Below are 26,429 nucleotides of genomic sequence, written 5' to 3' on the forward strand. Positions count from 1 at the left end.
TTTTTCTTCCCGCAACATGGTAGTAGTTTCTCATTTTCCTTATTGCTTCTGCCTGGTGTTTGTTTCTTATTATCTCATGTTACCAACTAGAATCATTCAAAACATTTCTACTTTTCTTAGATGTTTCTTCCCTTTTCTATGGTGAAGATGAGAACGAGATAGAATTACTAGTGGTTGTTTGAAAGAAATAAGTTTTCTTATGGACATTGACACACTTTAGTATGAAAATGTCATACTTAATTTGCACAGTTTATTTAATAACAATACTTTAGTGAAAATTTAATTCGAATTTCCAATAATTTAAAATCACGTGTCCCAAGAATACCCACCATGAGTAATACATCCATTTAAATCTTGCGATGTGAAGCAAATAAGGTCAAATGTGAGTTTGCAACCTATATACTATCAATATTGAGCCTTTTGTGTTTTGTTAATTTTGTATTGATGCAATAGTCTGAGCAATAGAAGGAAAAAAAATCTCATATAGTTTATTGATTAACCGATAAACCGACCGTTAACCGCTAAATCCACACCGAACCAACCGATACCTTATTGGTTGGTTAGCGGATTGAGATATTTAAAAACCGATATCCGATAAGCCGAATAGTTAAGCACAATTATCCAATCGAACCGCCGGATAAGCACCCCTATTTACAGCAAACCAATTCTTTATATTTATTTTCTAATTTGATTTGTAATAATTTATTTTGATAATTCTAAGAATCTATTTCATGTTCAAAATAACTTGTCTTTGAGTTCTTCAGTTATTCAATTCATCGGTATTGTTTAATTTTATAGAGATATCTTGGTATATCACAACAAGGTCTTTAAATTTTTGCAAACTAATAATAATTCATTTTAAGTAATTATTTTGTTATGTTCCTTGAAAATCACTAAATTCTTGGACAATGCATACAATATTTTGGAGGAAGGTGCATATAACTATATTGCATATATACATTTCCTTCTTTTCTTAAAAATAATTAATTTGGTAATGTTATGCTGAAATATAGAGAACGGTAGAGAAATTGTGGTGTGAGTCCAAATTTTTTCTGCAATGGAAGATAGGGGTAAAAAGGGAGTTGTGGAAATACAGTGAGTGGGAGAGAGAGCTGATATAGAAATGAGAAAAGGTGTTGGAAGAAAAGAAAGAAAACATCAAACAGACAAATGCACCAATTGGAATTATGAGAAATTCAAGAAATTATGGAGGGAGAGAGAATGTGCTGACAGGGGAGACCACAAAACACACATGTCAAAAGTAGAGGGTGTCCTCGGTTGTGTCTCACCCATGATTAAAAAAAATTCAGAATGTGCTGACAAAGGGACCCACAGAAAACACGTGTCAAAAGCAGAGGGTGCCTCACCCATTGTAAATTTTTTCAATAATACTCCCGTTTCAATTTATGTGAATCTATTTCCTTTTTTGCTGTGCCAAAATGAATGACCTTTTTCCTAATTTCGAAACAAATTCACTTTATGAAATAATTCACAGCTACACAAATATTCAAGACTTATTTAAATCACAAATTTCAAAAGTCTTTACTCTTTTTTATATGTCGTGCTCAGTCAAATAGATTCACATAAATTGAAACGGATGGAGTAGCAGATATGGGTCCAAAATTGTGAAGGTACTAAGTATCTGAATTACGACGCATTAGAAATATCAACAGGCATACACAACACACACAGAGGATTTAGCATATGAATTTTGGCTTTTTTTCCTTAACCCCAAAGGCACACAAACACACTATAATGTTTGCCAAGCTCATGTTGACTTATAGACACGCACACATACAAACAAATCACAATATGATCTTTGATCGAGTTCAGGTTGACTAGTTTAAACACACAAAAATAAACATAGATCACAAATATGATCTTTGCTTGGATTCATGTTGACTAGTTTAAACACACACAAACACACACACATACACATACACAAATGCAGGGACACACAAGAAATTAATCAAAATGTAGTAGGACAACTGGTTTCTGAGGCCTATAAGAAGCCTCTTTACCTTGTTGGTTGGAGACACACAATTCACATAATAAACTAAGCAAGAAAAAGCAAGAGAGCAAGATCAAGATGGCAGATAAGGAAGGCAAGGGAAAGGGAAAAGCAGAGAAAATTGGAGAGAGCAAAAATGGTGTATTCCCATTCACTCCCAAGAAAGGAAGTCTAATTCCTAAAGGGAAAAAACATGTTTCCACCATGATGTGTGAGAAAATTGGTCACTCTGTTGTTTCCTTTGTTAAGAACAACAAAAAAAAGATCAACCCTGATGATCATAAATCATCTTGAGTGATCCTTAACGAGATGAACCAGAAATAGTTCCAACATCTGGCAACCAAGCACAAGAAATACCTGTCTAATTTTATTCTGTTCTGTCATTTCTCGTACTAGGGTCTCTAGGACGTTCACGGTATACCACAATGTTCAGTATTGTTTATGCTATACTTTTGTGTTTCTGAAATGTTGCTGAAATTGAATTATGTAAATTTTCTCATATCTTCCCCTATAACTCAAAAACCTGTTAAAGAGTTCTCACAGAATTTCATGACCAGTCTATCTAAAAATCACTGCGTTAACAGATGAATTCTACTTTATAGTTTAGATATTCATCGGAATAGATAAAACATACAGGCAAGGAGGATATATAAGAGCGGAAATGACAACGGATTTAATTAAAACTTGTTGCCTGTTTACATCAATTGCAGTTTGCATATAAAAACAGTTCCGAAAGAAAACCAACATTTTTCGTCATCAACTTGATATCATGATGATTTAGTTTTACTTGTAAAAATTGCTGAGGAGAATTATGTTTATAACCATGCTGGATTCTTCAATTGGGTCACAACTGCCTTCACTTGCAAGTAATTCTTGAGACTGTATTCGCCCTTTTCTCTTCCTTGACCACTCATCTTATAGCCACCAAAAGGAATTGTAGCATCAAAGATATCAAAGCAATTAATCCATACCGACCCAACTCTCAAGGCTCGTGCCAACGTGTTTGCGGTGTCAATGTTCTGCGTAAACACTCCAGCAGCTAGACCATATCGACTATTATTAGCTCTCCTTATCACTTCATCGACATCCCTGTAATGAACAAATTCATATCATAAACATAAGTCGATATTGAAACTTGCTAACAATATATATTCGATAGTTTAGACATACTTGAATTTTAAGATGGACTGCACTGGACCAAAAATCTCATCCTGTGCAATCAGCATATCATCCTGACAATTGTACAATTTGTTAGTTATGACAATATATTAAGTTGATGTTGAAAGTCATGTCCATTAATGTGAAAGTATACGTACCTTAACATTAGAGAAAACTGTGGGCTTAATATAATATCCCTTTTCACCAAGTCGCTCACCGCCAGTTTCAAGAGTAGCTCCACTATCAACACCAGATCTAATGTACTTCAAGATCTTATCAAACTGTTTTGAATCAATCTGTTTTAACAGGAAACTCTTAGGTTTTATATTATTACCTTAAGAAAAGAATTAAAGGAAGGAGATATGCTTTTGTTTTTCTTCATACAAGAATTGCAGGATCATAACAATATTTTGATCATGAACAGCAATAGAGAACGTAGAGACCATCAATACCTGAGGACCCTGCTCAGTGCCTGATTTAAACGGATCACCAACTGTGCGTTTCAAGGCACGTGCCTTTGCCTTCTCCACAAATTCATCGTAGACTTTCTCGTGAACATAGGTCCGAGAGCCAGCACAGCAACATTGTCCCTTTTAAAATTAATGAAATTGGTGTTAGTATCTACCATGAACCTGACCAACACCCTATCCAGAAGTATAGACAGGAAATACCTGATTAAAGAACAAAGCAAAGTGAGCTTGTTCAACGGCCGTATCAATATCAGCATCCTCACAAACAATGAAAGGGGATTTCCCTCCAAGTTCCAAAGTCACAGGCTTAAGATTGCTCTTAGCAGCCAATGCAAGTATAGCTTTTCCTGTATCTGTTGATCCAGTAAAAGCAAGCTGTGGTTGAAACAAAAGTGAATCAGTGGCCAATCCAGTGCAATATACTGGTATCTACTTCCAAATGCAAACTAAACATAGATATGAATGGATAGTTCAAGTCATCACTTATCTACTCATTAGACTTGAATAAGCTACTTAGGTGCATTAAAGAAGAGATTGGAAAATGAAAATTGAATTCATTGAAAGAAGTTCCAAAGACACTACAGTTCACAAGTTATAGTTTAAGTTGAAAGACCTTTTAAAAGGATATCAAGAGAGGGAAAAAAGAATCTGATGATGTAACTACTATCTGTCCATCTCGGATGCCGGCTGTTTAGTTGATATCTCCAGTCACATCAGCCAATAAGCCAGCATCTTAATAACAAACTCTAGCTTATAACCCAATTTATTTTGTCAAACAGACCATTTGTACATCCTAATACGTTGAGTTCGGATAAATTGTAGCACAGCTGGTTAAAGATTCAAGTGCTATTTACTCTATAATCCCATAATACAATCCAGAATTGGTTAAGAATTAGAGTAATGCTAACATCAAATACTTCTAGAGTTTCATATGAAATGGGATCAACAACTAAAGATGCACTAGCTTTCCTGCATGAAATGTATGAGTTATGACATTTGCTTCTCTGTAATTGTATGAACATTCATCTTTTCAAAAAGTTGCAGAAGAAAGCAAGTGATAAGATTTCTTCACAGTTCTTTTTGAAATAATACTAATAATATCAAATTGAGGGATATTAGCTCATTTTGCAAAACTAGTAGCATTTGGCAAAAAATGGCTGCAAAGGCCAATACATGAATTAAATGTTTGAATATGAACGAGAAGTAGTTAAAGTGTCTAGCAATCTTTCAAACCAAAACGATTTCCACCATATGAAGAAGTAAAAGCTGAAAAGCCACGAATTTCAGATCTTCACACAGAAAGGACTAAAGACTGAAGAAAAATATCTAAAAAGTTTACCTTATCCACATCCATATGACTACAGAGAGCAGCACCAGCTGTGGGACCAAAACCAGATATGATATTCAAAACACCTTCAGGCAGCCCAGCCTATTAGTGTTAACAGAATATTAGAAATATCCCATAATGTAGATAACATGTAGCAAGTGACAACAACAATGTATTAAAAAGAAGATAAGTTGAGTTGCGGCATATCCTCGTTAACAAGTAGTGCTTCGATCAGTTTGTGATTGTTATTAACACTTCAGTTACTTGGTATAAGAAGTATTGAAAAATTTCAGATTCTAGTATATTCAGTTATGGAATATTTTCATAAAATTTGAAAAGAAATCCTATGCTTTCACTCAGATATGATGCCAAAAAGATGAAAGTCCATGGACCTGGGCAATAAAAGAGGAAATTTGTATGGTACCTCCTGCAATAGATTTGCTACATAGAATGCAGATAATGGGGTCTGCTCAGCTGTCTTTAGCACGATACTGTTGCCAGTAGCTAAGGCTGGGCCAATCTTCCAAGAAAACATGAGAAGAGGAAAATTCCATGGGATAATCTGACCAGCAACCCCGATTGGTTCGTGCAACGTTTGAACATGATATGGTCCATCAGCAGGAATAGTCATACCATGAATTTTATCTGCCCATCCTGCAGAGCCAATAGGACAACATAACTACTTTCAGGGACACGAAATAAGTGATGATTTACTTGCTTTCCAGTTGGATTTCTGACTTACCAGCATAATAACGGAGTAAACGTACAACCATTGGTACTTCAATCTTAGCAGCCTGTTCATATGGCTTCCCAGTGTCCCAAGCCTCGAGTGTTGCAATTTGATCGTTATGTTTTTCAATCAGATCAGCAAGGCGCAGCAATATCTTTGACCTTTCCTACAATAATTAACCATGGAGAATTAGGTGTAATCTCACATGCACAACCATTAACATAGCATAAGAATGCACTAAGAGATAAGAAGTGGATACATAAGCAGTCATTCTGGGCCATGGTCCTTCATCGAAAGCCTTACGAGCAGCACCAACTGCCCGATTAATATCTTCCACATCACCTTCAGCAACATGTGCAATTACCTCTCCTGTCCTGGGGTCGAGGGTCGGGAAAGTTTTTCCTAAAAGCTCAAGGAATTAGCTCTATTGTAGAATAAAGGGCCAAATATAAACTCCATTATGGTGATTGACATGGATTAAACAATTTACCTGATGCAGCATCAACAAATTGCCCGTTGATGAAAAGTTTATTATGTTCCACATTGACAGTTGGCTTGATGGGTTCCTCGAAGGCAGCCGCTGTGCTGTATTTATTAGCAGCTATTCCCCCGAGATGGGAATTTTTTCCTAAACAATATAGCTTTTCTCAGAATAATTCTCTAAATTGTCATATAACATCTCAGAATGTCATCATCAAGTCTGTAGGAAGAGCAAAGAGCAGCAAAAATCTCCCAAATCGAGGAGAAGGAATGCTAATGACGCGTTGTAAAATGTTGTGCGCATTCAAGAAAATTGAAAGAGGACTATTAATCCTCTTTCCAGTTCAACCAGAAATTAGGAATGACATGTATTTGGATATCTGTTACCAAGTACATACTACATTTTCTGCAGTTACTGCAATTTACAGGAACAACCAATTTAACAAGTAATGCTTCACCCAAAAAAAAAAAAAAAAATCCTTTCATCCAGATTCTGCCTTTGAAGTTTGGATAGCTTATAAGTACAATGTTGTTGATAAAGCCTTTGAACTTTATACAAAACCCAACCACTCAATAAGAGTAACGGCTTAAAAATCAAAATGGTCAAAGTGAAAAAGGACTACAACTTTTTAATATTCATCCATATTCAGCCTTTGAATTGTTTACAAGTACAAGGTTGTTGACAAAGACTTTAACTCTGTATAATATTCAAGCATTTCAATAAGAGTTCTGGGTTAAGATTCAGAATGATCAAAGTGAAAAAGGATTATAACTCATGGTACTGAATCACATGTAGGTTTTAAGCATTCTTAATTACTAATTGATTATAATTTTACTAAAACATGTTGATCCTTCAAGTTAATTTCTTCTTTTTGATTGTCCAAGACTAGATCTTTTAGCATCCTGGGCGGGGCCAATGTAGTAGTTACATGTTAGGTACAATAACTTTGGCTCATATCCTATATTGGTTTTAAAAATTCATCTAATATGTATGAATTATCTATTCAGAACCAGTAATAAAAAAGAATAGATCACATAAATTAAAAATCCTGGTTCCGCCTCTGTTCCTAAAATCACAACCACCTCAAAAGAAAAACATATAATGGACTCCACCATTATTGCTAAAACACACAAAAGATTGAACTTTCCTTCCAAATCTCGAAATACTATGAATCCAGGGGTAATCATATAACAAGGTCATGTGATTCATTACAGATCATGAAGAAAATAAAAGAAATGCACATCACAAAATCATGATCAAACAAAATCCATTTTACACAAAACCAAATCCAAGAAAGAGAAAAACAGTGAATTGAGCAAAACATAAATAAATCTCAGATGAAAAAAATGAATCACAAAGATTCATTAAAAAAAAAAAAAATACCCCTCGAAAGCAGATTGAAAGAGGATGTGAAAGAGCGCGAGAGACGTGAGGAAAATACACGAGCCGCCATTTGTGAAGATGAAAACTACAGCAATGTATTCAAGAACCAATAAACGTAGCAACTTTATATAAATAATATACAGGGAAAAGTCTTATGAATAGTTGTGTCACGTATATGGTGGGCAAGTGTATGGCTTAACAAATCAACAAAAACTAGTCATATCGTAATAATAAGGCGGCCTAATAATAACAACTTCAGATTTGAAAAAGATATATACAAAACATGAAATAGCAAGTAGCAATACGTTACTTATATAGTCATTGCTGGCGCAATCTTTTCACCGCAATAATCATTGTCCTTATCATCAATGATCACTTCAAAGCTATAAATATCATTGCACTTTTGATCCCTTATTTCTTATTAAATTTTAGTTTTGATTCATGTGATGTTTGTCTAAGCACATTTAGTCTTGAATAACTAAAATGCAAGTTTTTTGTCCTTTTGCATGTAAAAACATGTGATATTTAAATATATTTGTAGAACTATATTAGTCTCAAATACGTAGTAACAGTACAAATATAACATTCCACATCAATAATTAAATTCTTTAGTGCTTGAGAATTTGGTCAAGTTATAAAGATTTCATAATTAGAGGGGTGAAAAGTGCATATGTCAATTATTGAACGTTAAATAGGCTTGACCAAAAATTTCAAGAACCAAAATCAAAACTTGTCAATATTTGAGGGACAAAATGCAAATTTCCCTGAGCTAAATAATCTGTCAAATAGGAAAAAAATGAACACCTCAAATTAAGATCATTACCAAAAACAAATTTCAAAAAGATTTAATTTTCAATTATACATATTGACAGTGTAAATATTATTTTACTTTATCAATGCATTTTGACAGATTAGTTACTATTTTTCCATTTGGATTAGATTGGAGCGTAGGATCTCTGTGTGTATTGATAATGATAAATTTCAACAAGTTGAAAAGGTTTTAGAAAAAATAAACATACAGATATGGAATTGATTTTTTCTCTCGATAACATACGTGGTAATGTGATCCTTACATGAACTTTTAGTACTGGTTAAGGCCTAGGTAACATATACTCCTATCTTTTAGGATAATTAACTCTGGTTAAGGTATCCTATCTTAGTGGATAAGAGTTAAGTATGCTAAAAGATAAACAGTTAATTGTAGCATTTGAAGGTGAAAAAAATACAAAGATTGTTGAACTTGAAACGACATCCTACAAAGTATTAGGTTCTTTATAAAGAAATAGTAGCAGCATTTTACCATTATAATTTGTATTATTAATTTGTCAAACTAAGTAGATGAACCATACTAATAAATACTCCGTATGAATTTCAACAATGGATTATTAATTGTAATTAAGAGATTCTAGAAGTGCCGTATCTTTTGACGTTTTTGGCAACAGAACCTTAAATTCATAAATATTGTATGCTGTGTTTTAATGTCTATGTAGTTTTTGGAATGTGATTTACCTTGATGCAACAGTTTGATTTTATGCCTAACTCTAAAGATTTTCAATTTTATTACTATTTCTCTTTTTCAGTCATATTCGAAAATTAAACTAAGCAACATGTGATATAGACTATTTCTAATAGCCTGTTTGGCCAAGCTTATTTTTTCCCAAAATTACTTATTTTTTTCAATAAGTGTTTATTTTAAAAAAATTAAGCTGTTTGGCCAAGCTTTTGAGAGAAATTAAGTGTTTCTGGGGTATAGCAGAAGTAGTTTTTCAGAAGCTAAAAAAATAGTTTTTGCCCAAAAGCACTTTTGAGAAAAATATACTTAGAAGCACTTTTAAAAAGCTTGGTCAAACACTAATTGCTACTCAAAAATGTTTTTAAAATTAATTGACCAAACACAAACTGTTTTTTACGAAAAGTACTTTTTTAAAAAGTACTTTTGAAAATAATAGTACAAATCTAACATTCCACATCAATAATTGAATTCTTTAATGCTTGATAATTGATTAAAGTTATAAAGATTTCACAATTAGAGGGATGAAAAGCATATATATCAATTAATTGAAAGCTAAGTAGGCTAAATAAAAAACATGTAAGGACCAAAATCAAAATTTGTTAATATTTGAGTGACTAAGAATGCAAATTTCCCTAAACTAAATATTCTATCAAGTTGCAAATTCTTAAAAATTAAACATAGAGATATGCTGATCTTTTTCTTGATCACATGTCTGATAATGTGATCTGTAAAGTGGATTACAGTTATTGGAACCAGATCTTTTCTGACTGGTTAAGAGTTGGCTTTAGTTGGATTATTAAACGATGGAATAATTACTTGACATAACTATCTCTAAAAGACACACAGTACAAAGCATAGGTTCTTTTGAAATAAATAGCATGGTACCATTATATTTCGTATTATTAAATTTCTCATCCTAATTAAGCAGATGAATCAAACTGATGAATATGAATTTCAACAATTGATTATGCAATTGTACTTAAGAGATTCTAGTATTGTCGTATCTTTTAATATATTTGGCGAGAAAACTATAAATTCATAACGTATGTTGTGTTTTAATGTCTATGCAGTTTTTGCCTTTTGGAATGTGATTTACCTTAATGAAAGTTAATTTCACGGCTAATTCTAAAATTTAAATTTGATTACTTTTCTCTTTTTCAGTTTATTGGAAATTTAACAAAAGTTGAGAAATTGAGTAACTTGAATTTTATAATTTTGCATGCCTTATTAGTAAACAAAAAGTTGTTGATCTAATGCTTATTATGCATAATAATTGAGACCAGGCAAACTCTGAAAATCACATAAAACTATTAAATTCGATCGAAAAGTTATACCTACTTTTATCTTTTTTCCTATTTACAGCTAAAACATTTCTTGTAATTTAACTGAAATACTTTACTCAAACACTTGCCAAAAATGGGAACAGAAATTTTCAAAATTTGGACGGATGCTAAATTGAGAAAAAGAGTCCTATACGGAATTCCAAATTTGAATGTTCTAATAAAGAAAAAAAAAAGTCAGTGCTATATTCAAAATTAAAGAAAAAATGTTTAAAACGAAAATGACATTCACGTGGTCAATTTTTGTTGCCCCCTACACTACGTTTGGACGTGCGATTTAAATAAGCGAGATGAAAATCGATGTTTGGACGTCATCGATTTAAATACATTTAATCTTTGGGAATTGATCGTGATTTTAAAAATTTTAAGTGTAAAACTTGTCCATAAGTTTATATTTTGTCAAAAAAAAAAAAAAAAAAAAACATAAGTTGGTAGATATGATTAACAATTACTCCACCAACCTTATCAACTTCTACCAACTTTAATTATGTGAGAGGATTATATTAAAGAGTTGTTGCATTACTATTCATGCTAAATTTTCCTTTTTGTTGAATTAAAGTTTGATCAATTGATGTTGTATTTTTTAGAAAGGCCTTCTAGTAGCGTATTAATTTTGTTATGAACTATGACTTGCTCATTTGGTAAGATTGTATAAGAATTGGGAAAGTTTTGATAGTTTTCACAACTTGTACTGGTTTTATGTCTGTAAGAAAAAATACAACTTAAGAAATCTAAATTGCATGTCCAAACATGATTTCAAATCATGTCCAAACGGTTCCTAAGCTCGTGCGAAATGGGACCTAAGTTCATATCTAATTAAAGCTCGTGTGAAATGGGACCTAAGTTCAGATCTAATTAAAGCTATTGAAGGAGGACACTCTTGAAAAAGAAACAAGTTGATAAAGCAAGTGGGAAATAAGTTGAATTTTGACGTGTTAACATTGATTTAAAGTGAATATTCATTGAGAATTTTTTATTTTTTTTTTAAAGAAAGAGAAAGTAATAGTGAGGTATTACTTTCTCACCTACCTTACACTTTAGCTAAAAAATTTCTCTTGATTCTTTTTTGATCTGAGGTATATAGATCATGTTCATAGATTAACGAGAGTGTGCTCATATGTGAACCAGTACAATTAAATATTTTTTACTCCCTCTGTCCGAATTTAATTATGTGGCACTTTTCGTTTTTGCGATTCGAATTGTATGAACTTCAACCAACTTTTTGAATATTTTTTCATCTTATTGACATGAGAAGAATTGCAACTTTTAGTATTTTTCATAAATCATTTAGTATTTTAATTTTAATTTTAAAATACTGTGTTGATCTATCCAATTTAGCTTCAATAATTAATCAAATTAACTTTAAGGAAGCAAACAATGCCACGTAAACTGAGACGGGTGGAGTAGTATATTCAGGATTTCAAGAAAGATTGAGTCTAACTTTTTTAACCCGATTCATTATATATTGGAATAAAATACCTTATTTCTTTTGACAAAAGTCACCGAATCGTCATAGAAGGGAATGGGTTGTTTTGTGCATAATCAGATGAATAAGCTCTCACTAACTTATCAATTTTAAAATCCTGTGCACCTAGAGAATAAACAACTCACTAGAATTTTGTGTATTAAAACCTCTTATTTCATCAATCCTCAAAAAATAAAATTGAGTTATCTACTTCAATTCTGTTATTTTAATTAATCTGCATTGGGTTCAAATTCCACAAGATAAATAATCTTTCTTTTTCTGTTCCTACTTAAAGTTAAAGGTGTTCTTCAATTATAAAACCCTCAACCGTCACAGAAATATATAAAAGATAGAGTAGGTCTATTTGCAAGAAGTAATTAAACGAATAAATTTCTCACCGTTCACTGATTTGTAATCTTTAGTTAGTTACTAGTCCCACCCAAAAAAAAAACTGTTAGTAGTTTTCAAATTTAAGACGACTGAACTTTCAATTGTTAGACTGTTTCGTGTTAGTTGAAGGAATGAATTGTTATCTTTTTATATGATCTTGAACAGTTCTCAATCCATAAGTTAGCTTTTGAAGTTAAGTTAAATCAAAGTCCATTTTAGGGAGTTAGACCAATTCAAATTCTTCCTCTACCTAAAGTTGAGCACTCATTGTTATAGTACTAATTTAGTTGGATGGCCAATTCCACCCTATTATTTAACTTACATCCAGTTTTCTCACAATATTTTAAGTTGTAGCCAGTGTTGACAAACTTCAGACAAAACGAGTCATTTTTTAAGTATGAATAAAACGGTCTAAAGGGAATTGTGCAACCGAGAGAGATGACCATATCTTTTTTTATGTCGATAGAAGTGTTTAAAATACTCTCCTAGCTTCCTCTTTCCATAAACATACAAATTATAAAGCATTCATCAAACAACAGCTTTATTTTAAGAAATAAAAGTAATTAAGGATTTAACTAATTAAGTTGTAGATATGCTTATTCTTGAGAATAATAAAGTAAATTAGGACATTTTACTCGTTCACTCCTCCTCCGCTTCCTTAGTAATACTAGTGAATATGTTCGCGCTTCGCGCGATTGTAAAAGCATTATCCAATCTACCAAATGATCAGCAATTTAATAACAAATTTAGAGATTCTTCTTTTTTTTTTTGTAAGAAAGGAAAAACTCACAAAAAACTCACAACAATATATATTTGAGTTAGTTTATACATCTGGACTAATTCACCATTTAAGTTCTTAAGAAATTAATGATTCAAAAGGATCAATACAAAAACTAAAAGTTAAAATAAAATTACATAATTATTATACAAATTGAGACATTGAACTATATTTTGTTTTATACTAAAAAGATAGAAATCATACAAATAAAATATAAGCCTTTTTATTACCATTAAAAGATCTTATTTAGCATCAAAGAAAAGAGCTTTCCTAGTTATTATTCTTCTTCATACTTCTTTGCAGGTTGAAATAATTTTGTTCTTCTTGATATCACAAGCTGCGTTTCTGGGCAATTCCAATCTTGAATGTAACTATTCATAACAGGTTAAATTCACAAAATTCATTACAAAAAATTTATATCCATATCAAAATTTGCAAATCCCGCCCCTAACTAATGAACTTCAACTTAATACAATTATATAACCAAGTTCCATATTATTGAGTTCATCTAAAATATCAATCTCTAAGGACATCCAAATTTTAGAACACCCATTTTAAGTTTCAACTCTTGTACGCTTGAGAAAATTCAAAATTAATGCTGTCAATCAAACTTAAAGTCATTTGTTTATTGGCACTATATGTCGCACCTTTAAATCAGACAAAATTTTAATACTATCTACACCAACTATGATTATTGACATTTTTTTCAAAACCTAAAACCAAACCTTCTCGTATATATGCAAATGCTTGAGAAATAATGAAAATGGAAGACATAATCAACTAATTCAATACAGACAATATCTTTTCCACTTTTCTATTCTTTGACAAACTTATCACATCTCCAGACACTTATATCCATCAAGCAAAATTAAAGGATAAAAAAGGTCAAGCATAAAAGGAAGAATGAAGAAGAAACTAAAGCCAAAAATTAAAATGAACAAATAAGGAATCAATATGAAGTAAAATTATGTCGTTTAAATTCCCGTATCATAAGAAAAGTAGATACCTTATATTTTTGAGGGCCTGAACATGCGTTGTTCACTGTTTAACAATAGATTGTATATAGTAAGAGATGTTATCCAAGGATAATGAACTCACAATTTAAATAAATCTATGAAGGCAACGTTATATTAAAGCCTTATGGAGTGAGTAATGGAAATTTAATAGGCAAGGAAATGTATAAAATATACTGGGCAAGTAAATGGAGTATACAAAATGAAATGAAAACGGCAGCGTGATAATTAACTTCTTTCAAGTTTCAATATGGACTCTTTGGAACAAAACAATAAAGGAATCATATCCATATATGCAGTTGTAGATTTATTGATTTGAACCCTCCAAATTCTACTCGAAATGATATCCATCAGACTACTTATATTTTCACTCTTCATGGAGGGAAAGAAAGGTTGGAGTAGTAATTTTTTTACATTAAAGAATAGGAATAAGTGAGTAGTAAATTTTTAGACATTTAAGTTTTTGCATTAAAGATAGGAATGAATAGAGAAGTAATAATTGCCATATTTATTTTTGTACAATAAAAAAATAGGAAAAATAGGAGAACTTGTCAAAAAATGAGAAAAAGATAAATAGAATTCTTGGCCAAAGAGAGGTGTCACATCACTTTTCTATTGCCTAGCTTTATATTATATATAGATTTGGCATTAATGGTTTTATCATTTTATAGGTTCTTCAGGCGGGAATGAAGTGATTCTCTATTAATTGTTGTCGCTATATCTAGTTTTTGTGCAACCGGCAATGTATGTGAAAAATTAAAAGTCCAGGTGAAGTTTGTTTGAGTGTTTTCGTTTATCTTTATGTATGTGGAATGTGTCTATCGGGAAATATTAAAATATTTGTGATTATGATTCTCTTTAAAGAAAAATCCAGTGGAGAGAACCTATTTCACTGCTATCTTGTGGTGTGTATTTGTGTTAATTTGAGTACGAAGTTCAGTTATATACAGTTGAAGTTTAGTCTTGCATATATGCATGGCAAGTTTAGACATACTTGTAAGAAATTGGGTTTTGGCAAAACAAAATTCTTACATGTATTTGTGAAGTTTTGCTTGCACATGAATTATGTCAAACTTCTAGCAAAATCTATAGCTTTAGACACTGATTTTTATAACTTCGATCGCTTATGTCGAAAATTAATTTTGAAATGGCTAAACTTACCAAAAAAAATTGAAGTAAATAATAGTCCCAAAATCGGCTGGCTTCATACTTGTGCCATTGCTGTATTAACCATGCCATGGAATGTTAAATTGTTCCCATTTTAATTGAAGAAATAGATTGATATCTCTTTCTAGTTTTGGGTTAATTTTTAAGTTAGGTTCAGGATGCATCTTCCTTAACATCAGCATCCCCAAATGTTGCATTGAGATTAATTGTATTGTTTACCCACTTCTACACTTTCTAATAAATATTAGAGGGAATCCTACTTTATCCCCCTAACATTTAAGGATTGGGAAATTATACCCCCCTCATATATTGAATGGGAACGATAACCCCCCTATCTAATATTTTCCAGTGAGAATCTTTTGTTTTTAATAAAGCACTTTTTTTCTTTTTTCTTTTCTAGAATTAAATACATATATAACTCTTATTATTGTCATATTACTTTATTCCGCCGAAAACAATGTATAACAACTACTTGAAAAAATCATAATAAATTTCAAGCTACATGTCGTTGAGTTTTTTTTAAATTATTTTTGGACTAGAGGGCCGAGATCTTAATTATTATACAATCTAAATATAGTCTAGTATTAGTACCCGCGCGAGCGGACAATATTAAAAATCACTAATCTATGTTAAATTGTGATGTAGCTTGTTTGAGGACATTATATCATAACAAAATGTCAAGCATCATCTAATTTTCGATATAATACACTCAAATTAACGATATTTCTGTGAAATTAAAGGAAACAAATTAAATCTTTTTAAATATTATTTAATTTAATCTTTAGATTTAATTCATAATATACATACATTGTATATAGATGTGTGTGTGTGTCTACTTATTATGTTTATATAAGAAAAGTATTTACGGAATATGACGAAACTTTCTCTTATTATTTGTCGTAAGATATATTAATAAATTTAATAATTACTACTTAGCACTATTTTACATAAGCAATTGAATTATCTTCTTTTTTGTTTCCAGTCCACCAAATTTTGTGTTTTAATTTTAATTGTTATGATATATATATATATATATATATATATATATAGCATCATCTAATTTTCGATATAATACACTCAAATTAACGATATTTCTGTGAAATTAAAGGAAACAAATTGAATTGTCTTCTCTTTTGTTTCAAGTCCACCAAATTTTGTGTTTTAATTTTAATTGTTATATATATATATATATATATATATATATATATATATATATATATATATATATAAAACAAAATGTCAAGCATCATCTAATTTTCGATATAATACACTCAAATTAACGATATTTCGTGAAATAAAGGAAACAAATTAAATATTTTTAAATATTATTTGATTTAATCTTTAGCTTTAATTCATAATATGCATACATACATTGTATATAGATGTGTGTGTGTGTGTCTACTTATTATGTTTATATAAGAAAAGTATTTACGGAATATGACAAAACTTTCTCTTGTTATTCGTCGTAAGATATATTGATAATTAATAATTACTACTTAGCACTATTTTACATAAGCAATTGAATAATCTTCTTTTTTGTTTCCACTCCACCAAATTTTGCGTTTTAATTTTAATTGTTGATATATATATATATATATATATACACACACGAAAGATTCAAAACTTGGACATATAGAGAATAATATAGGTAAGATTTAACAAAGATTAAATCTCGTTTCAATGGCCAGTTTAGTGACTTTTTATTATTTTTTTGAAATTAATTACTTATTCTCACCGGAAAATATTGGATAGGGGGTTATCGTTCTCATTCAATATATGAGGGGGGTATTGTTTCCCAACCCTTAAATGTTAGGGGGGTAAAGTGGGATTCACTCTAAATATTATTATACTTACATTTTCAATCATTACATTGAGATTTATTGCAGTTTTTATGCACTTCTCAACTTTTAACAAATACTATTAGTGCTTACATTTTCAATTTTATTTGTTTAAGCTTGAATTGAACAAAATATAACACATATAAAATATTTGCATGACATGTTCGTATTAACTTGTGCACGTCTCAATTAATTCACTAGATAACCAGTACTTCTCATCAGGGGTATCAAATGTGCGGGTTGATTTGAAATTGAACTAGTCAAATGAACATAATTAAATAAATGGTTGGATTACTAGTCCGTCCAATAGTTATTTGGATTGAGATGGGCCGGATTAAGAAGTGCTAAATAATTTGTTCTTTCTTAATTGGCTCAACTCTTACCAAATTTGTGTTTTTTTTTTTTTTTAAAAGATAATTTGTTTGATCACGAAACATAACTAACAAATTTCTTTTTCTTTATTATGATCATGTATAACATTTCAACAACCAAAAAAAAAAAATTAAAAAAATGGACAGGACTACTCATTGGTCTATCTAGGACACATTTAGCTCAAAGCATCTCAACTTTTAGATGACTAAATTGTGCGAATCCAAATAGGCTAAGTTTATAAATAAACGAATTAATAACCCGTTCAAACTTGTGCAAATTATATTCGCATGGCCTATTTTATCACCTCCACTTTTCATCAGTATAACTATAAAGTAATTTTGTACATCAAAATCAAAACAGATGGAAATAAATTACGTGGCTCATTTTGTTTCTAATAGGAACTCTTGCATAATTCACATTTCCCCTATTACTCCAATAGACTCTTGACAAAGACTTCAAGCCCATTAACTTGTTGAAATTAGGGGAAAGGACACAAATGGCCGATGGGCCATAAATAATTTCAAGCGCTGGCCGTCTATTCCCAAACCCAAAAATTAGCCCATAAACTATTTCCATCCGCTAGCCAAAATCTGTAGCAAGTCTTTTGTGACGACTAAAAGCCCAGACGCTTTTGAAAAAAAAGACTTTTTGTGGTGACTAAAAGTCGTCACTAAAGGGCTGCTACAGAAAAATCAGCCTTTTTAGTGGCAATTAAAAAAGTCACCACTAAAGGTTAAACATTGCAAAATGTGTATAATATGTGTATATTTAGTAAGAAATATCCCAAAAAACTCTGAGACGATTTTTGTAGATAATATGTATCATTTGTGTATAAAAATATGTATCAGTACCTATCTCTAATGTATAGAAACTGTATAAAATATGAATCACTAAGGTATGTATCATTTGTGTATATAATGTGTATTATAGAATAGAAAATTGTTTTGTTTTTGTATATAATATGTATCATTTTTGTATAGAAAGTGTATGTATAATTCCAACATGTGTATTTAAACTGTATCAGTCTTGTATAGAAAGTGTATTATACGTATAAAAAATGTATCATAGAAACCGTATCATTGTGGTATATAATATGTATCACTATTGTATATGTAAAAAAAAAAAAAAATCATATCATTATTGAATAATATGTGTATAATAAATGTATAATTAACTTCTAATTTATGTATAATAAATGTATGATTAATTCCAGCATATGTATATAAACTGTATCATTCTTGTATATAAAGTGTATAATTAATTCCAGCATATATATGTAAACCGCATCATTCTTGTATATAAAGTGTATAATTAATTCCAACATATGTATATAAACAAACTGTATCATTCTTGTTTATAAAGTGTATATATAATTCTATCATCTGTATATAAATTGTTCCATTCTTGTATATACTTACTAAATATACACATATTATACATATTTTGAGATATTTCTTACTAAATATACACATATTATACATGTTTTGGGATATTTAATCTTTAGTGGCAACTTTTTTAATTGCCACTAAAAAGCCTAATTTTTATGTAGCAGCCCTTTAGTGGCGATGTTTTTGTGGCGACTTAGTCGCCACAAAGAGTCATTTTTTTTTTTTTTTTTAAGTGCAGGCAATTGTCAATGGCCACTTTGGCATTATTTTGGGGCCATTTTTTGGTATTAATTTGGGCCGATGGGACTTCGGTGGGATTAAGCCCAAAACAATGGTCGCATGTGAGATTAGTTTGGTTTAGGGTGGACATTTTTCCCTTGAAATTAATCTTCAGTGTGGACTGCGACTTCAATTGTGATTGGGCCGTTGATAAACATTTCAGTTGCGAATCTTAAAGCAAGTTTCATGTCAAGCTATAGAAATTGAATCACATAGTTGCTTTTCAGGAAATTACAATAACCTTAGAAAATCGGTGGTTTTGAATTTTTTATCCTTGCTTATGCTATTGGGAATCCTTCAATATCAAAAATAAAAAATTGTTAAACTTGATGTTTTGCTTATTGGCAAATGAGGTTAAAAGATCATGATCAACCATCTCCGAGCCATTCTTGTAAACTTCCGTTAGTTTTAGCATCTCTATTTAAAATATATCTAGTTTCTAAAAATTATTTAAAGTTTAATCAGCTTTAATAAATCGTAAACTTAACAATTTACTATTAAGTCTGAAGTTGAGCTCTGTCAAAGCATAACTGCATACTCGAATATTTAAAGTTTGAAAATTTGAAATTCAAACTCAGATCTTCTAATCTAAGTTTAGGCCTAATTTTCGATTAGAAAGTTTGAAGTTTGAAAACTCAAACACGCATGTTTGATGTTTGATTATGAGACAAATAAAATTTAAGAACTTCGTAAATTTCAACTATTTTTTAAAGGGAAATGACAGAAATGGCCATCTAGCCCAAACTGTTGACAACGGGATGGCCCAATAAGCTTAAAAGATATTTTTTAGCCTTTTTAGGATAATTCCATATTTTGCTCTTTTTCAACAAATTTCAGCATATATATAGAAATTGTATCATTGTTGTATAGAAAAAAAATCTATCATATGTATCATTGTTGTATATAATATGAGGTCTGAACTCCGGCGGAGAATACGTGTCAAGGGTGTTTGATTTCATGCTCCTGAAGATAGGAATCAAACGTGAGCTGTCATGTGTTCATACTCCGCTGCAGAATTCTTCGTTTTTGGGCTGAAAAAGCTCGTCGATCCAAATGAATCATTCTTCTGGTGTATCATCGTTGTATAATTTCTGTTTAATAAATGTACAATCAACGTATACTTACTAATTATACATATTTTGGGATATTTCTTGAAGGCTCAATCAACGTATACTTACTAATTATACACATATTATACATGTTTTGGGATTTTTTTTTAAGGCTCCATATGAATTTTTTTCGTTGACATTTAGTGACTTTTTGATCTCAAAGAAAGAGTTTTTTTTTAGTGAACCTTTAGTGGCGACTTCGTGATCTTAAAATCTCCACAAAACAATCTGATCTTTTTTTTTTAGTGAACCTTTAGTGCGACTTCATGATCTTAAAGTCGCCACAAAATAGTCTGATCTTTTTCTTTTAATGAATCTTTAGTGGCGACTTCGTGATCTTAAAGTCGCCACAAAAAGGTCTGATCTTTTTGCAATGAACCTTTACTAACGACTTTTTGATCTTTTGTGGTGACAGTCTATTTTTTCTGTAGTGGGAGGGCTGCTAGGCTAGCGCCTGGGAATAGTTTGGGCCAAAAGGCCAACTCACGATATAAGCCCAAATATGAACCAAACAAATTCCTAATGGCTAGGTAGTAGGTAGTGTCCTTTTCCCTTTTCTAAATAGGGCTCCTAAAAACGGCAACTTGTGCACTATGTCATTTCAGGCTTGGGTTTGAGTCCATAATTTGGTTGGACTAGACCCATTTGTGTTTAAACTTTAGGGAAAAGGACACTGTGTGTCATTTCTAACCAAATCAATCCGTATTTAATCATTTGGGCTTAATTCCACTACCAGGTGTACGTTACGGTCCAAAATAATCCAAGGCAAAGCCGCCAATGTAATGCGCTTAAAAAAAAAGACTTTTTAGGGGCGACTAAGTCGCACAAAAAGTCGCCATAAAAACTCTACTACGGCATATATACATATGTTGGAATTATATATACATTTTATATACAAGAATTATAGATTTTATATACATATGCTGGAATTAATCATACATTTATTATAAATAAATTATACGTTAATTATACACATATTATACAATAATGATATGATATTTATTTTTAACATATACAATAGTGATACATATTATATACCACAATGATACGGTTTCTATGATACATTTTTTATACCTATGACACACTTTCTATACAAGATTGATATAGTTTATATACAACAACAAGATTGATATAGTTTATATACACATGCTGAAATTATATATACACTTTCTATACAAAAATGATACATATTATATACAAAAATGATACAATTTTCTATTCTATAATACACATTATATACACAAATGATACATATTATATACAAAAATGATACATACCTTAGTGATTCATATTTTATACAGTTTCTATACATTACAGATAGATACTGATACATATTTATACACAAACGATACATATTATATACAAAAATCGCCTCAGAGTTTTTTGGGATATTTCTTACTAAATATACACATATTATATATGTTATGGGATATTTAACCTTTAGTGGCGACTTTTTTAATTGCCACTAAAAAGCCTGATTTTTCTGACAGCCCTTTAGTGGCTACTAAAAGTCTGCCTTTTTTTTTTTTTTTTTTTAAAAGCATGGGGCTGTTGGACTACCCAGCCTTTAGTGGCGACTTTTTGAGTCTTTTGTGGCGACTAAAAGTCGCCACAAAAGGCTTGCTACAGATTTTGCCTACCTGATGGGAATAGTTTATGGGCCAATTTTTGAGTTTGGGAATAGATAGACTAGCGCATGGGATTATTTATGGCCCAGCGGCCATTTGTGTCCTTTCCCTCTAACTTTAAGCATTTAGCCCAATCCAAATCACCATGGTGTTCTAGAAAATACTTGGAACCTTTTCTCATGAATTAATTGACATACCACAACGATTCGATATATAATTGTACTTTTTTTTTTTTTTTTTTGCTGGTTTCCCAAGTGTTTGTAAGTAGGAACAGATCTTTTGTTCAACTTTTTTTCTAAACTTATCCACCCAAAACCTTTCTCCAATGCTTGTTTCAATCCAAAAATATTCACGGTGAAAAGAAAAATTCAAAAAAATTATTACATCCAAATATTATACTTCTTGGACCAAAATAAAAATAAAAATTTCAGCCGTCCCAAAAGAAGGGTAAGACTTGGAATACAAGAGTCAATTGTGTGAATATGGATGGTAATTTTTTGATCTTTCCTGTACAAAATAAAAATCTACAAATATAGAAATTGCGTAAAAGGCACTAGTCACTACTATAAATCACAATTTTTAATAACTAAAATATTTTATAACTTCTATTTGGATAAAGAATCATTTGATTTTATACTGACGATAATAGCACGATTCTTTTAGAGACTGATGGAGTAATATTTACTTTTCATTCTATAAAATTTATGAGCTATTAATAGGTGGAGGCCTGGCCATAGGGAGAAGTAGGGGGGTTTATGGTTCGATTTTGGTCAGTTTTTCTCTAAAAGAAGTCGGTCTTTAAACGTTAAAATCAAACAAAATCGATTAAGTTGATTTTCATCGCTTCGAGTTATGTCAGTTTATTCAATTTATTTGATATTTTATCTTCTTTTTTTAAAAAAAATGTACGACAATATAATTTCAAACACATAACAGGTTGACTATATTCCAACATAACACAACTAAAGCAATAACTCTTTAAAAGAGTAAGGATGTGTGTGTATGTGTGTGCGCGCGGCATATGTGTAATCAAGTTATATATGTAGCTTCTTCCAAAACAAATTGTATGTGTTGTTCAAGAATTTAGTCATGTCTGAGGAACATAACAAAAGTTCTTAAATGAATTTTTTATGCAAAATTAAAGATTTAGTTGTGATATATCAAGATATCTTGACAACAATTGAATTAAACAATAATGTATAATTCAATACTCAAAGACAAGTTGAGCATGAGAATAAATTCTTGCAATTATCAAATAAAAATTAGAAATCATGTACCCAAAAAAAACTGTAAATCAAATGAGAAAGTAAAGACAAAAAATTGGATTACTATAAAGGTAAAATCCTAGATCACGAATCAAGAATGCGAAAGATCAAGATGTATTGTAATACATACATATATATATATATATATATATATATATGTGTGCGCGCGCGCGCGCTCGCTCGCACGGGCTGTTCGATTTTTTTATAAACTAAACTAAATTTTGTCGATTATTAAAAATCAAAACCAAATCAAACAAGAAAATATCAATTTTTATTCTTCGGATTATTTTCATTTTTAGTTTGATTCGATTTTTCATGAATACCCCCTAGCGAGAAGAAACTTTACTCCAATACTTTCAGAAATAAAGCACTAATATGTGGTAGGATAGGGGGCTCTTTATTTTTTTTACCGGTTTATTAGTGCTAACTTGTTGTAAATATGATAATATGGATGTCCATAACTTCTAGGAGTTAATCATTATGTGCACCATTATATGTAGTTATACCACACCTCCACTACTCCCTCATTCATCTCCCACAACCACATATTCTTCCCACCTTCTCAATGAGTTAATGCCATATTCAAGGTAATGCAACCCTCTCTATGGAGTAGTATAAATAGAGATATGATATGTGATGTACTACACACTTGAAAGAAAAGAAGAAAAAGTCATCTTTACATTGTTTTATTCTATATTGTTCTCTTGTTCTAATATTTTATATTGTTACTTTGAGCTTGTTTTACAACACGTTATCAGCACGAGTCTCTAACTTCATTACCGTCGCTCCAAGTTGAGTCTACTCTTTCATCTGGTATGCGTTTTTAGTCTACTCTTTCATCTGGTATGCGTTTTTACCACCCTTCTAATATAAGTTATGCAAACAGAAAGTCAATTAGTTTCTAAATCGTCTGCCAATTCTATTTTTATGCAAATATTTTTCTACCATACATTTGGTCTGTTAGTTGATATTCCGCTGCCAATTTGCCTTTACTATTCTCATGAAATAATTAGTTTCTAAGTCATCTGCCAATTCTATTTTTATGCGAATATTTTTCTACCATACATTTGGTCCAATCGGTGATATTTATTTAATTTGCCTTTACTATTCTCATGAAATAATGTATTTTTATGTGCTATAATAGTAAACATTTAACACTTAACAACGTTAGTATGGTAATTTTTATAAACAGTACTTTAAATATATATTGTTTGGTAATTGTGGATTAGTTGTTCTTTTAATAAGACCATGATTTTATGTTACTGTTAATTCGATTGGATTATATTGACTATAAGTTTGAGAGAAGAAACAGGTTGTTTTGTGAGGAAAAAAAAAAAGTACTGTTTGGAAAAAAGAAAGTAATGTTTTTGTGGAAAAAAAAGGGTACTGTGTTTGTGAAAAGGTATTGTTTTGTGGAAATTAAAGTTACTATTTTTGAGATTATTGTTTAATTGTATCTAACTCAAATATTGTTATGATAGTTTTGATCATCATGTTGAATTTGTCGAAGCTTGAGTTTGTGGCACTTGATATCTCCGGAAAGAATTACCTATCATGGGTACTCGATGCTGAAATTCACCTAGACGCCAAAGGTCTTGGTGCCACTATTACTCAGGATAATACAGCATCGAGTCAGGACAAAGCGAAGGCAATGATTTTCCTTCGTCATCATCTGGATGAAGGATTGAAGGTTGAATACGACGAGGAAAGATCCACTTGAATTATGGACCTGTTTGAAGGAAAGGTATGACCACATTAAGGTAACGGTATTGCCCAGGGCTCGTTATGAGTGGATTCACTTACGGTTACAGGATTTTAAAACTGTATGTGATTATAACTCTGCTGTTTATACAATTACTTCCCAATTGAAGTTATGTAGGGATAATATAACTGATGAGGATATGTTGGAAAAGACTCTTACTACTTTTCATGCCTCCAATTTGGTATTACAACAACAGTACTGTGAGAGGAGTTTTAAATAGCATGCTGATTTGATCTCATGTCTTCTTGTGGCTGAGCAGCATAATACCGTTTTATTGAAAAATCATGAAGCCCGTCCCATTGGAACTGCTCCATTCCCGGAAGCGAATGTGATAGCAGCACATGGCCCAGCTGAAAGACAAAATAATTGGGGCCATGATAATGAGCGTGGTCGTGGCAAGGGCAAAGGACTATATAATAATCGTCGTGATGGTGGTCACCATAAAAGGGAGAACAATATGGGTTATCAAGGCAATCCTTCAAGGAGCAATTGTTATCGTTGTGGTTTGAAAGGTCACTGGAAAAATGAATGCCGGGCACCTGAACATTTTGCTAGGCTTTATCAAAATTCCTTCAAAAGAAAGGCAAATAGAGGTGTTGCCTCTTCTGCTAATGCCCGGGTGGAGTCACACATGACTTTAGAGAATGATGAGGAGGCAGGGCCTTCACGAAAATATGATGATAATGTTGAAGCTAATTTGACTTTGAAAGATGATGATTTTGATGGGCTTGATGATATTACTCATTTGGAAGTTGAAGACTTCTTTGGAGATCAAAATTGAGATTTGATCGTTTCACTGGGGAATGTGTTATGTTGTTATTTTTTATGTGTTTTAAGTTGTCCTTATGTTGTCTTATTTTTTAGTAGTGCTTAAGTTCTCTATGTTGTTTTATTTTTAAGGATTAGTACTTAAGTTTTTTGTTGTTAGTTTCCGCATTTCTTACGATGTATTTTTATTTTTATGAAGATAAATAAAATTCTTTAGTCTTCAATTGGATCCAAGATGAGTAACGGAGATATGTGCCTTTTGGATAGTGCTAGAACTCACACTATATTAAGAGAGAAATATTTCTCTCATTTGGTTATGAAAAAGGCCTATGTTAATACAATATCTGGTAGTACAAAATTAATTGAGGGTTCTGAAAAAGCGACCTTATTACTACCTGGAGGAACAATATTGGCCATTAATAATGCACTGTATTGTAGCAAGTCTCGAAGAAACTTATTAAGTTTCAAGGTTATTCGCCAAAATGGCTATCATGTTGAGACTGCCAATGAAGGACAGGTTGAGTACCTTATATTATTACAATGAAAGCGGGGGAAGATTTTGTGCGTGAAAAATTACCCGCACTTTCTTCTGGGTTGTACCATACAAGTATTGGTGCGGTTGAAACACATGTTGCAGTAAACAAAAGATTTAATGGTTCTAATGATTGGCATGACCGGTTGGGCCATCCCGGTTCTAATATAATGCGTGAAATAATTAAGAATTCACATGGGCATACTTTGAAGAACCAAAAGATTCTTCAATTTAAGGAATTCTCTTGTGTTGCTTGTTCTCA

General features: G+C 31.3%; 2 protein-coding genes across 2 annotated transcripts; one reads left to right on the top strand and one right to left on the bottom strand.

Moving 5' to 3' along the window:
- Window positions 1-2,659: 2,659 nt before the first annotated feature.
- LOC132067354 (benzaldehyde dehydrogenase, mitochondrial-like) lies at window positions 2,660-7,761 on the bottom strand. The gene is made up of 11 exons (XM_059460557.1): window positions 7,561-7,761; window positions 6,187-6,324; window positions 5,956-6,098; window positions 5,709-5,862; window positions 5,391-5,620; window positions 4,979-5,068; window positions 3,841-4,014; window positions 3,622-3,759; window positions 3,328-3,465; window positions 3,182-3,243; window positions 2,660-3,100 (listed from the first exon to the last, which is right to left on the bottom strand). Exons 1-11 carry the CDS (start codon window positions 7,628-7,630, stop codon window positions 2,827-2,829), a joined length of 1,611 nt encoding a protein of 536 aa, XP_059316540.1. The 5' UTR covers window positions 7,631-7,761; the 3' UTR covers window positions 2,660-2,826.
- A 16,836-nt stretch (window positions 7,762-24,597) lies between these two features.
- On the top strand, window positions 24,598-25,648 carry LOC132066072 (uncharacterized). The gene is made up of 3 exons (XM_059459462.1): window positions 24,598-24,795; window positions 24,917-25,048; window positions 25,127-25,648. The coding sequence occupies exons 1-3, from the start codon at window positions 24,598-24,600 to the stop codon at window positions 25,646-25,648; spliced, it is 852 nt and encodes a 283-aa protein (XP_059315445.1).
- Window positions 25,649-26,429: the final 781 nt, after the last annotated feature.

The sequence above is a fragment of the Lycium ferocissimum genome, chromosome 8 (assembly GCF_029784015.1).
Source record: "Lycium ferocissimum isolate CSIRO_LF1 chromosome 8, AGI_CSIRO_Lferr_CH_V1, whole genome shotgun sequence".
NCBI classification, from domain to species: domain Eukaryota; kingdom Viridiplantae; phylum Streptophyta; class Magnoliopsida; order Solanales; family Solanaceae; genus Lycium; species Lycium ferocissimum.